Raw genomic sequence first — 12,849 nt, forward strand, 5'->3', positions numbered from 1 at the left:
CTCGCCTAAACTATTCTCGCAACTAAGGAAAGATGGTATTTTAGCTGCAGGAACTATCCGTAGAAATAGGCTAGGGCAATGCACTTTGAAAAGTGACAAGGAGTTGAAAAAACAAGGGAGGGGTAGCTTTGATTATAGACTTGAGAAAAGTGAAAATACGTTTGTTTTGAAATGGCTGGACAATAAACCAGTGTATTTAATTTCCAACTTTGTTGGGGCTCATCCTGTGGAAAATGTTCGACGCTGGTCTGTAGCAGAAAAAAGGTACATAGACGTGCCACAGCCAAATATTGTTTGTGCGTACAATAAGCAAATGGGAGGAGTCGATAAACAAGATATGCTTCTGGAACTTTACAGAACAAACCTCAAAGGGAAGCATTATTACCTCAGGGTGATTTTTCACTTCATCGACCTCAGTGTTGTAAATGCTTGGCTGTTATACCGCAGACATTGTGAGCAATTGAAAGAAAAATATATGCCCTTGATTGAGTTCAAATTATCTGTAGCTCATGCATTACTCTACTTTGGTCCCAATATCTCTAATAAGAGAGGAAGACCATCTTCATCACCGAGTGTGGAGGGAAAAGGAGTGGCGAAAAGAACTTTTACACCACGGCCGGTGGCCGATGTTCGATTCGATGGGATTGATCATTGGCCTTTGCATGTAAATACTAAAAATAGATGTAAATTGTGCATAAAAAGTTATACGCGAGTGAAGTGCGAGAAATGCAACTTACCATTGTGCTTCTCCAACGAAAAAAACAGTTTCAAAACTTTTCATGTAAAATGATATATTTGTCCCCTGTATTTCATGTAAAAGGTAATATGTAATCTACATGAAGTTCAAAAATTTGTTTTATTAAATAAATTGATAATTTAACAATGTAATTTGTACATTATTTACAAATTTTATGTTGTTTTAAACCTGTATACTATTTAAATGAAACTTCAGTTAGAACGGAAATCATTGCTTTGAAAAAGGCCACTGATTCCATTTGGAATCAGGTCTGAAATTTTGTATTAATATATATTTGAACGCACTAAAGATTCTCTGCACATATATAACACTTTCAAAGTCATTTTAGTGCAGTAAATAAATTTTTTTGCTGCATATTCATTATTTGGACTGGAAAGGGTTAAGCATGGTGACTTAATTTCTTCACTTTACTTCAATACCCGAGCCATATTTCTTATGCGTGGGATGGTTCCGAAAAATATCCAATCCTTAGTATTTTCTTTCGAGTAATGCGCTAAATGGCCAAGTCGATCTATACATAATCCTTTTTAACATCCTCATTTTAGTGTTTTAAGTCAATTAAGACGATTATCCATGCTTTACATGACGATTTTCAAGACTAATGTTTTAAAAAACTTGAAAAATCGGCCTCAGTTACCGAGCCTCAGAGGTCCGCGGCGTGTAGGTCAGCCTTGACGCGCGATTGAAAAATCGCTCTTATTTCCTTCGTCGCAAACTTTCTTTTCCAGATTTCTACTTAGTAATCTTTAGAAATCTCTACTTTATATTGTGGTTCAAATTTTCCGAGTTATATTTTTCGTAAACGAAAGATAATGTCTACTTTATGTCAAATTTCACGTGAAAAACGGGTCGGCCATTTTGCGTTGTAAAACCAGACAGATGAGAGCCAAAATCTTCAAAAGTCATTGAAAATACAAGAAAAGCACTATGTCAAAGGAATATTGCATTTTTATATCCCATTAAACTCATCCAACGCAAAACCACCTGGATAAATTCAAAGATTTTTTGAGGAAAAACGATATGTCGCGTGGCATTGAAAAATTGGTCATGTTTGGGCCACTGTATCTCACTAAAGGGTCGTATTTATGTAAAACGGCATATAAATCTATATCTGGTAATAATTTATGAGTATTTACGCTGAGTTTCAAGTCTCTATCCCCAAAAAGGTCATTTTGGACTTCATTCCAGCTTTTTCCGATTTCGGACCAGTGCGCGCCAGGTAGGAAGACGATCGGCCGCCGCGGCTGCCGTAAAGGTATTCGGCGCCCATGTCGACAACTAGTGTATTCGGCAAGCTGAAACTATCAGGCCAAGGCATTAGGATGACTTATCGGCTTTAAAAACTGCATTATAACACGAGTTTCATGATAGCACTTCCTGACGGCAGATCGCTAGGCCTACTATACTCGAAAGCTCATAACCTTAACTACTCGACTCGACATTCGTAATGCTATTCGAAACGCTCGAGTCGAGTACCAACTACTCGACTCGACTTGAATTTTCGAGTACTCGCACATCCCAGGAAGATATGTGTTTTATTATCACGATTACAAGGCGCGAAAATTCAAATGAATTTTGGAAACGTGGTCGTATATTTTGTGGTTTGAAGTACTACTGGAATCGGAATCGATTTTTCACCTTGGCAAGTACTCGTTTTCGATTCCGGTTCTTGGCCGAGAATCGAGGAATCGTACCGACCCATCACTACATTAAACTTATACCAACGCAACACCACCTGGATAAATTCAAAGATTTTTTGAGGAAAAATGATATCTGGCGTGGCATTGAAAAATTGGTCATGTATGGGCCACTGTATCTCACTAAAGGGTCGTATTTATGTAAAATGGCATATAAATCTATATCTGGTAATGATTTATGAGTATTGACGCCAATTTTCAAGTCTCTATCCCCAAAAAGGTCATTTTGGACTTTATTCCAGCTTTTTCCGATTTCGGACCAGTGTGCGCCGGGTCGGAAGACGATCGGCCGCCGTAAAGGTATTCGGCGCCCACGTCGACAACTATAGTGTATTCGGCAAACTAAAACTACCAGGCCAAGGCATTAGAATGACTTATCGGCTTTAAAAACTGTATTACTACATGAGTTTCACGATAGCGTTTCCTGTCGACAGATTCCTGGACCTACTAGCCTCGAAAGCTCTGTAACCTTAACTACTCGACTCGATCGACGTTCGTAATGCTATTCGAAACGCTCGAGTACTCGCACAAGATATGTGTTTTTTTTAGAGATGTGCGAATAGTATCCGCGAATACTCGAATACCTCGAATATTAGAAAGTATTCGATATTCGAGGTTTCGAATAGTTATGCGAAAAGTGCCGCCTCGAATACCTCGAATACTTTGAATTTCGCATCATACACTGTCGCACACACGTCGTTGGTAGTTGACTCGGAAAAATGTCGAGAACTGTAGTCATTTAGTGCTCGCAGCGCCGTTTTACGCAAGTTGACGAATTACATCAAATTCGTGGATTTTAGCGGTAAAAAGAGTTCGACGAGGGGAACCGAAAATGGTCGGGTGAAAAAATCCGAAAATCCCCGATTCGCCCCACCAGGAGAACCTCAGTGCCGTGGGATAGCAACCTTAGGGCATTTCCCACGATCCGCTATCCCCCTCTATTCAGCCCTTGCCTCAACCACTCTTGACGCTTTCCTCTTCTCCGAAATCAAAAAAATGGATCGCACTACGAAGACCCCTGCTTCGAAAAAAATATCGAGTTACGAGAACAATAAAAACGTGTTTCACGCCCTCCCCCCTTTTCTCACCCACTGACCTTTTTCTGGCTACCTGCTTCTAAGTTCCCCATTTCTGGACGTCAATAGCTGTGTGAGTACCGTGGGATACTTACATTAGCGCATTTCCCAAGATCCGGTATCCCTCTCCATTCAGCACTAGCCCCCCCTCTGAGTCTTTCCTCTTCTTCCAAATAAAAAAAGGTCACAACTCGCGCAGGGATCATATTACGAAGACCTTAGCTTCGAAAAAATACCAAGTTACACGAGAACAATAGAAACGTGTTTCGGGCCCTCCCTTTTCTCCCCCACTGACCTTTTTTTTTCTACCAGCTTCTAAGTTCCCCATTTCTGTGGAGGTCAACCACTGCATGAGTCATCTATTAGCACAATAGGTGTCTAAGAATGACTTTCGTCAATTGATGTTACACCTTTACTGAATTGAAATATTAGTAATGTGCGCGTAATTTCAAAAAGAATAAGACCAAACACGACGTATTTCTGAGTTTATTTAAGCATTTTACGCAAATAAATAAATGTGAAAATACGACGGAGACTTAGCATTCTGGCGAAACTCGATATGAGCAGCAGATCTTCTCGGAAGTTGATGCGGTATTTTTTTTCGAAATCATATATCAAGTTACAATTTATGAGTGGTGCTATAAATCTTTATTGTTGCAGTCCCAGACAAAGGGATATTTTCTCAGAATATTTGGTTTCTCCCTGATAGCATTTCCAATTCATCTTCTTATCTCGTGAGAACTCCCAAAGATGGACTGAAAATAATTGAAGAAAATCCGGTGGAAAAGAGCTTGTATTTTGCAAAATGCCTCGGATTGTCAGCTAGCACTTGGCAGCAGGAGTGGGGGTAAAGCGATGTTAGTTGAATTAATTATCTGCCCAATTGTTTCCATAAAATTAAAATATTCATTAATCAGCTAAATTCCTGTTCGAATCATTTAAAGGAAATCAAAATTACTCCCCAAAATCTTGTTTTGCCTGCTGCATAGGCAACTGAGTCAAATATACCAGCATTCATCATTTAGTATTCGAGGTATTCGAAATTCGAGGTATTCGAATATTCGAGCAATGATTTAATATTCGAATTCGATATTCGAATTCGAGAAATCTGCTATTCGACCCATCTCTAGTTTTTTTATTACGATTACGTGGCACGAAAATTCAAATGACTTTTGGAAACGCGGTCGTATATAAATTTGTGCTTTCAAGTACTACTGGAATCGGAATCGATTTTTCACCATGGCAAGTACTCATTTTCGATTCCGGTTCTTGGCCGAGAATCGAGGAATCGAAGAATCGAGGAATCGAACCGACCCATCACTAGTTTTAATGAAATATTTTAAGAAAATTCTAATATACATTAACGTAAAAGCATTCCCACACGGATTACTATTATGGACATTAGTGATTCCATTTTTATGCATATTTCAGTGGTCTCGATGAAATTTAGAATTTTTTCTGTAAAAGTGACATGTAGGTGACTATTGGCAACAGGAATCAAAGTAGCTGACATCTGGTGGCCAATTTCAGAAATGAGACATGGAGGATCGGCCGGTTTGTTTACTAATGCTACAGCCTAGCGGTGTGCGAAACGGATGTGTTTTCAGCAATTTTGTGAAGCGAATACTGATGTTTATGGTAAATCTCAGTTGTGAATGATGGATGAAGTAATTGTCTCCACATCTGACGTTTTGGAGTTCAATAGAGACATCAAGAGGTCCCTCGTTGAGGGCTATGAGGCGGAATACTGTAACCTGTCATGGTTGAAGCACTGTTGGAGTATTTGGTTCTTGCAATGGGCTTTAGCATACAAACAAGCGTTATTAATGGTATGTCACACGAGATACAAGCTTTTCAGAAGAAAATTGGTGCTTCTTTTTCCGTTTTCGTGTGTATTGTTTGACGATTTTATCCACCATCATTACAAGAGATATATCATTATTAAAATCATTGAACAATATGATAGGCATCTACTCACATAAGCCATCCGTCCTCAATAATCTATTCTTCTTAAGGGAATTCGACGTCGGTGTGGTCGTGAGTGGAATTCCCCTTGCATTGGCGTTTTGACTGCTATGTGGAGTCACTCGACTCTCACCGGCTAGCGAAGATCGATGGGGAAGTGGCGAGACGGGTCGCGCGAGGGTCTCCGTGCCTCGGCCCCGGAATTTTGGCCATTTGGGCAAAGCGACTCGAGAAATCCTTTAACCCAACGAAGCACGCAGGCCTTAGAAACGTCGGGGTTTCGTACCGCATCGTATTCGGAAGAGCAGGGCCTAGTTATTGAATGAGAAAGAGACAGATGTTTTAAGGGCCGACCCGGTTTTGACCGGCCCCCGGGCGGAAGATGTCGCGGCGATCGTGGGGGGGATCGCCTGGGAAAAGTTTGTGCGACTTTGGGAGAAATTACTTGTCTCAAGCAGACTTAGCCCCGGCAATTGGTGGGTAGTCGGCCGGGAATATTCATATAATTCTCAGTTGTCACGATTCGAATCATTTCCCCAACCTTAACTTTCCTGGCTTATTGGATATCTGAAAATTCATTGATAGTTATTGCAAGTTTGTTCAACCTTCTTTCCGTCTGCATCTCATCCTCTGACACCTCCATACTTACGCAAACAATTTTTAAGTAGGCATTAAATGATACAATGAAGGTGTCATGCCTTCATATGTTTCTCTATGACCCATTCTTGTTTTTTTCCTAAATAAAACTAGCATGCTAGCTCACTCCTGCCCATTCTCATGACGTGCTCCCACTTCTTTCCCAAATTAGGTGTGTTGCGGAATCTATGTAGAGAGATAGCTTTTGTCTCACACTAGTCGGTGCAATCATAAACACCGCACATTTTGTTGCTCATGAACTTTTCCTTCTAAGTTTTTCATCATAATGCCATTGATATTCGGCTAAACAGTATAGTGCTGGCCGGCTAACGTTTCACACAAACAAGCGTACAAATGCATCCGATCCTCCATATTCGGCCATGACACCTAATTTAGTGCTGTCACCTGGATTCCCTTCCAGATGCAATTGTCAATAAGAACAATGACGCTTTCAATAAGAACATAAAACTCGGGTATTCGCAGGTTATCGTTCCACACAAACAAACGTACTAAAGTGGGCGATCCTCCCTATTCGGCCATGACACCTAACTTAGTGCTGCCACCTGGATTTCCTTCCATTTGCCAATAGCATTTCTAGTATAATAAGAAAAGGTGTAAGTAGGTACTCGAAAAATCATGAGGAATGAGTAAAATAAAGGGACAGCAGAAGATCGCTAATCCCGAATTCTCAACTAACGAATATCTAGTAAAAGGGAGGTTTTCTGGAATTTTGCCAACTTAACGTTTTCTGTTGCCTCGGCGAAACAAGGGATTTATGAGCCTTTAAAAAGCCTCCTATGCACACATTTTGGATTTCAAGGTCATCCAAAAAAGTAGAATCTTATTTCTAGTATGCGTACAAGTCGATGGTGATTCAACTCGATGATAACACCAGATTCGTTGTCATATATCCGCGGCCTTATGCAGGTCGAATGGAGCCGGGAGAAGTTGCTTACGCGGCGCACTGATCACCTTGACTCCGACTCGCCTTGTTTCTCGTCAGCTTTTAATAAAATTTGGTTTGACCTTGAATAACGATTAGCTAAACTCTGTTAAGTGAAAATGTTTAATCTTCCAACAGAATTGGATTTCATCCGAAAAATTGTCAGTGCCTCTGGAGTTTGGCAATTTCGTCAGGGTTATGATGTCGAAGTCAACCACCAAGGGATACCTGCCGGATTTTCGTATTTTTCCGCGCTCATCTATTCTGAGTGAGTATGCGGTGATTTTTTTTTCCAGCATGAGCAATTTATTTAGAGTCATGGACCGTGATAGTTCATCAAAACTCCGATTGTCATTCTCTTTTGACATTAATTAGCACCAGATAAATATTTTTGAATCGACAGCAATATCAACCAGCCACATGTCGATAAATTGGCTCCGGGATATCTAAATTACGATTTAAAATAATGTTGTTCTGTAGGGAAAGAATGCTCTCACTCACGGTCATGACAGGGGAAACACTTCCTCTATTCTTTCGCTGTTCCTCCGTGAAAACTGACCTTGAAATGGATTATATAAAGAATCTTCTAGTGAACTGCGCAATTGATATTGGGCCTCCTCTTTTGAAAAGAGAAAGTAGCCGACTGAAAAAATATTGGGCTAATAATCGACTGCCTATAGGTAGTAGAGTTGAAAGGGGCATAAGCCATCAATTAAAAACATAACGAGAAAACCGTTATTGTAGCGGCCCTCGGAGGATAACTCGTGTCATCAGTCGTCACGTATCATCGAAGTCAAGTTCAAGAAGTGAAGGATAAAGTAGTTCGAGGTTATTAAGGGATGGCTTTGCTCCATTAGATCGGATCTGATACAAAAAGTGCCTGGTGTTTGGATCAGAAGGGGAGCGAAACGTTACGAGAAGACAAATCACCCAGCTTGCGAGTTGAAGGTCACAGCGCTGCACTCGCGGAAGAAAGCAGTTGAAGAAGCATTCCCCGGTAGATTCTATCGACTCTTGGTAAACTTTCATGAGACTGTTCTTGTTGATGAGCATTAATTCGAAGATTTGGATGAACCGCCATGAAAAAACGTTAAATCAGGCAAAAAAATCTTAAGCTGGACAAATTTTTACGACCATAAATGCGGAAAAACGCAAAATGCGGAAACACTAAATACGGATAATTTTTACATTGTCCTAATAGGGAATGAATCGGGACCCAAAAAAATAAACGCTAAATGCGGAAAAACGTTAAATGCGAAGACGTTAAATCCGGATCTGACTGTATTTAGTCCTAAAAATTAACCTAGTCAAGTTGACTACTGTAAATACCTTTTAAAAATCATTTTTGACATTTCATTGTGCTGAGGTGCAAAATTGCATTCACTTTTCATTCCTAATTATGCTTTCTCTCGTTTAACTTTTTTGGTGACTCTTTTGCGTAAATAGCTGGTTGCTCGAGTACATCACTTGACTTCAGCCGATGATGCTCCAACGACCTCAATGTCATAAAAGACGAGGAGTGGGATCAGTTCTTATTTGATTTTCCATTATCCTAATTGCTGACATATTTAACTAATGTGATTGTACATTTGCGACTAATTATTCCAGTTTAATAGTACATATTAGGATGCAAGAGGCAAACAATTTAAAATGAGTGATGTTATGCAAAGGACTGAAAAAGGGCAAACCTGGCTTAAAATTTTCTTCGACTACGAGGAGGTAATTACTGGATGAATGGCAACAAGGTGTGGATTCAAATATTACGAAGCGTATTCGAGGATGGTACTGCGTTTTGGCATAGAAGAACAGGTGTGCCTGCAGAATGCTAATTGTCTTCAGCTTCTTCTATCTTCAATTGCAATTGCCACTGTGATCTCAGAATATTGCCAACTGCAACATTTTAACTCCTAGTAACCTACCGTCCCACCTAACTTGAATACAATGGTGGAATAAATATGAACTATTGGAAATAAAACCAACTAATTTCTCTAGACAACACTATTGACACCAAGTAAGATCTGATGCTTTCTCAGCGAATATGGTCCAAAAAGGCTATTTGGGCTTCCAGCCGGGTGGTCTCTCTACATTCTGACCACATTTCAGGACACGACTCCAGTTCCGAAACGTCGGCAGAATGGAGAGGGACCACCCGGTAGGAGGCCCAAATAGCCTTCTTGGACTATTAATGCCATGGCATATGCTCATGTGATGTGGACAGCCAAAATGCCATAATATACGATTTTTAAACGAACTAGTCTCACCCCATTCATTGTCCTCGTGCACAATTGTCTCTTCCTTGACAATCTCTCCACTCCCACCGTCACCTTCCCTCTCCAGCCTTAACTTCTCGGCTTCTGCATACTCAGCTTGTTTCTTCTGGCAGTTACCATCTTCACACGCAGGGTTTGGCTTCATCCTCATTTTTGGAAAATAGTCCAGTAAAGCACTATATCCTAAGTAGTGCGATATTTCTCCAAAATTGAGGAGGTACCTGTGAAAATAGAATAAAACATTGCAAGATAATACTTTCAAAGGTTAATTAAATTCCCAGATCAATATCACAGACCTCAGCTCCTTGAATTCCATTAGTGCAAACTAAGTCTTGAGGTTCACATTATGCAGAAGTTATAAACTTATGAATATTTTCTTCCATCATACTTAGGTCAACAGCGTCAGCACCAGAGTGCTTCAAATTGCATATGCTCAAAGACTGTATCACTCATGTTCAATGGCTATATAGTTTACCCCTTTTCTGCATGTGATTTTAAAGTGAGAGAAGGCAAAATACCCATATTATAGCACACACTGCAATATGAATGAATTGAAAGCCTTTAAACCTTTATAACCCAATGTTGCTTCTAAGCACCATCAAAAATGTGTAAACTTTCAGCTCTACTTAGGAAATATCTAAACTAAATATTATTTTGTAGAGTAAAATTTAATGACGAAATATTTAGCTGCCAGGATTATTATCATAGAGCGTAAAATTTTCAAGTTTTCCAAATGAAAAATCTTGAAATTTCATTTCTCCCGGAAACAGCTCTGGGTTATAAAGGGTTAAGAAACTGAAATCACTTTTACTTTCCTGTTAACAGGTCCAATTTTGAAGAGAATATAACAACCTACCCCACTGATATCTACTCTTTGCACTACTACTGTAGGCAGTAGCCTACTAAAATCAATACATACTTAGAGAGCTTTTTGAACATTATGGGCCGGCTGAATAAAAGTTGAGCAGATGCTCATGAGCGTAAGCTCGGAGCACAAGCATTTACTTTGAGCAAAAGGTATGAGCATAAGCACTGCCTCCATTTGGTTAAACTCTACCTCATACATACTCCGGAGCAAATGATTCAGTTTAAATACCTTCTGCTCAACATTTTGCACACGGCGTGCTTGCTAAAGAACCACTTTCCCTGCTTTGCCACAACTTCCTCGTCTACAAACGGTAGCACAGAGTATATTTCACAACTTATTTCTGCTATTTATGCTTAACAATAGCCTTTCCGTCATTACACGGGTACATAATTATGTACTGTACCCTAGAATCAACTATATTGGTAAATTGTACATTTTGATTGAAACATGTACACATATTACTTTGCAGTGGTTCCTAATCAATGGAATTTTGTAGATGGGTAGAGTGAATTAGCAGAGTTTCACGTGTTTCAGAGTGAAGAAGATAAATTCAGGAATTTATCTTTAATTAGTTGAAGTATTTTCAGCAAGAAAAATGTAAACAAATCACCATGTCAATTGCTACCATAAATAAATTAACAATCTTATTGAGGAGGTAACAACAGCAGCGAGGGATGCCTGAGAAAACTAACGGAGTCATGTGTCGTGAGGGCTAAGAAAAGACGTGTTTTAAAAGACTGGCAAAAAAGAAAAAAGCAGAGGACACAAAGGAAAAGGAGGCGCCCACAAGAGAGAACCAATAGAAGAAAGGATGCGTAAATAAAAACAGTGGAGGGAGTTTGAGAGAGGGATCACGGAGGAAGATATCCGACAGTGTTTGAATGGAGTTGTGGAGCATTGAACCATCCGGCAGAGTTTGAGTGGAGTCACGCAGCAGTGAACCTGATTAGTGGAACTTAAATCATTACTATAAGTACACAAGGAAAAGGGGAAGAGTTAAAAGCCCATTGGAATAGAAAGGGAAGTTGTGCAATCTATTTGTTATAATTTCCGATTGTAAATTGGGTCCAATTAGTCTTCCTTTATGATGTTTTGAATACATAACTCCTGCCTGCCTGCTCATGGAGCCTCCTCTATACAATCTAGACGTTAGTGGCAACACAACATGCCATGTTTTTGATCCCAACATGGCAAAATCGGCACAGTAATGATCATTGCAGTCAGGTGAGTTTCAAATATGAGCCTAGAAAAGTGGGGGAGGATGCCCTTTGGGCGAACCCAGCCACTGTCAATGGGTTTTGATGATGGGATAGGGGGAGTAACAAAAGTTGACTTTGATGTTGCCAAATGTAGGTATTCCATCTACTTTGCATAGGAAAGAAATGGGCCACGAGTATTTCAGGCCTGGTACCAAGACAAAGAATGAGGGTACTCATTTAGAGGAGGATCTTACAGAATGACGACTAAACAGCTTTTATTGCTCTTTTCATCTTGCTCTCGATACAAGCTACCAAGCCATGGCACTCTATTGACACTGTCAGTAATTTTATGCATTCTCTCAGCATATGAGTAAAGAAAATAAGGAAGAGTATGACAGTATCATATAAGAGAGCATGAGCACGTAGCAGTCCACTTTAATTACTCCAAATCCACCGTCAGGTTAGAAGAGGGTCAGCTGCTGCCACTAACGGCGACATATTTGGTACCAATGTTGACGGTTATAGTAGTAGACTACTATGTGAAAAGCCACCAGAAACTCTCAGGTCAATATAATTAAATTATCTATAAAAAAAAACTTGACTCAACTTTTGCAATAGTACTTGAAGCACTCAAATCAAGTACCAACAATTCGACTCTTAATTTTACAGTACTTGCACATCCGTACAGAATTTATTCATATTTCTGATGAAAAATTCCAACTGTTTTCAGAGAGGAGAATTGAATTCTTCCAAAAAGGTCACATACCAAAAGAAAAGCAAGAGATGGTTGCTTTTCAAAACATTAACATTCAGAAAACTTATTTTCCCCTGTCTTGCCCAGTAGTGAAAATCAATTTGTCTTCAATGAAACTATCACTTAAATTTATTTAATTATGTGTGTGAAAAAACCGTCAACAATTCATACTCACTTCAAAGCATTCTGTACTAAAAATCCTGCCACAATACCCATTGTTGTGGGCAAACTAGCAGCGCAAACTCCTTCTCGTTTCAATGTTTTCTCATCAATTCCAGAAGCAACAACTAGAGGTGGAGCACACTGCAATTACAATAAATGAACACTTAATAATTCATTAGGAGAAAATCTTGATTTGAATGTATGTAGAAATAGCAATTGAAATGTATAATTAACAACAGTAATTACAAATCAAAGCAAAACTTTTCAGATGAAATTTTTTGACACTACATATTTTTTCACCTCCTGACACAAGGAATATGCACAACAAATTGTGATTCCTGTTTAAATACCAAATCACCATATTTCTATGAGTCATAGGAATGGAGGTAGGTTGTAAATGGGTGACCACATTATAGATTATAAATGAATGAAGAATCAATACTGAGGTAAGTGCTATCAACTTCCGATTATCCATGCTGATGGATGTAAGGCTCAGTCAGCTCCCGTAGCGTGAGCCAGAGT

General features: G+C 39.5%; 1 protein-coding gene across 1 annotated transcript in view; it reads right to left on the reverse strand.

Moving 5' to 3' along the window:
- LOC124154944 (ubiquitin-like modifier-activating enzyme 5) overlaps nucleotides 1–12,849 on the reverse strand; it is a 59,025-nt gene that overhangs the window by 17,899 nt on the left and 28,277 nt on the right. The window contains exons 5-6 of the mRNA XM_046528711.1: nucleotides 12,341–12,468; nucleotides 9,336–9,565 (exon numbers count right to left, since the gene is read on the reverse strand). Coding sequence (XP_046384667.1) covers nucleotides 9,336–9,565; nucleotides 12,341–12,468 — 358 coding nt within the window. The remainder of the gene's footprint in view (nucleotides 1–9,335; nucleotides 9,566–12,340; nucleotides 12,469–12,849) is intronic.

This window comes from Ischnura elegans, chromosome 1 (assembly GCF_921293095.1).
Source record: "Ischnura elegans chromosome 1, ioIscEleg1.1, whole genome shotgun sequence".
Classification (NCBI taxonomy): domain Eukaryota; kingdom Metazoa; phylum Arthropoda; class Insecta; order Odonata; family Coenagrionidae; genus Ischnura; species Ischnura elegans.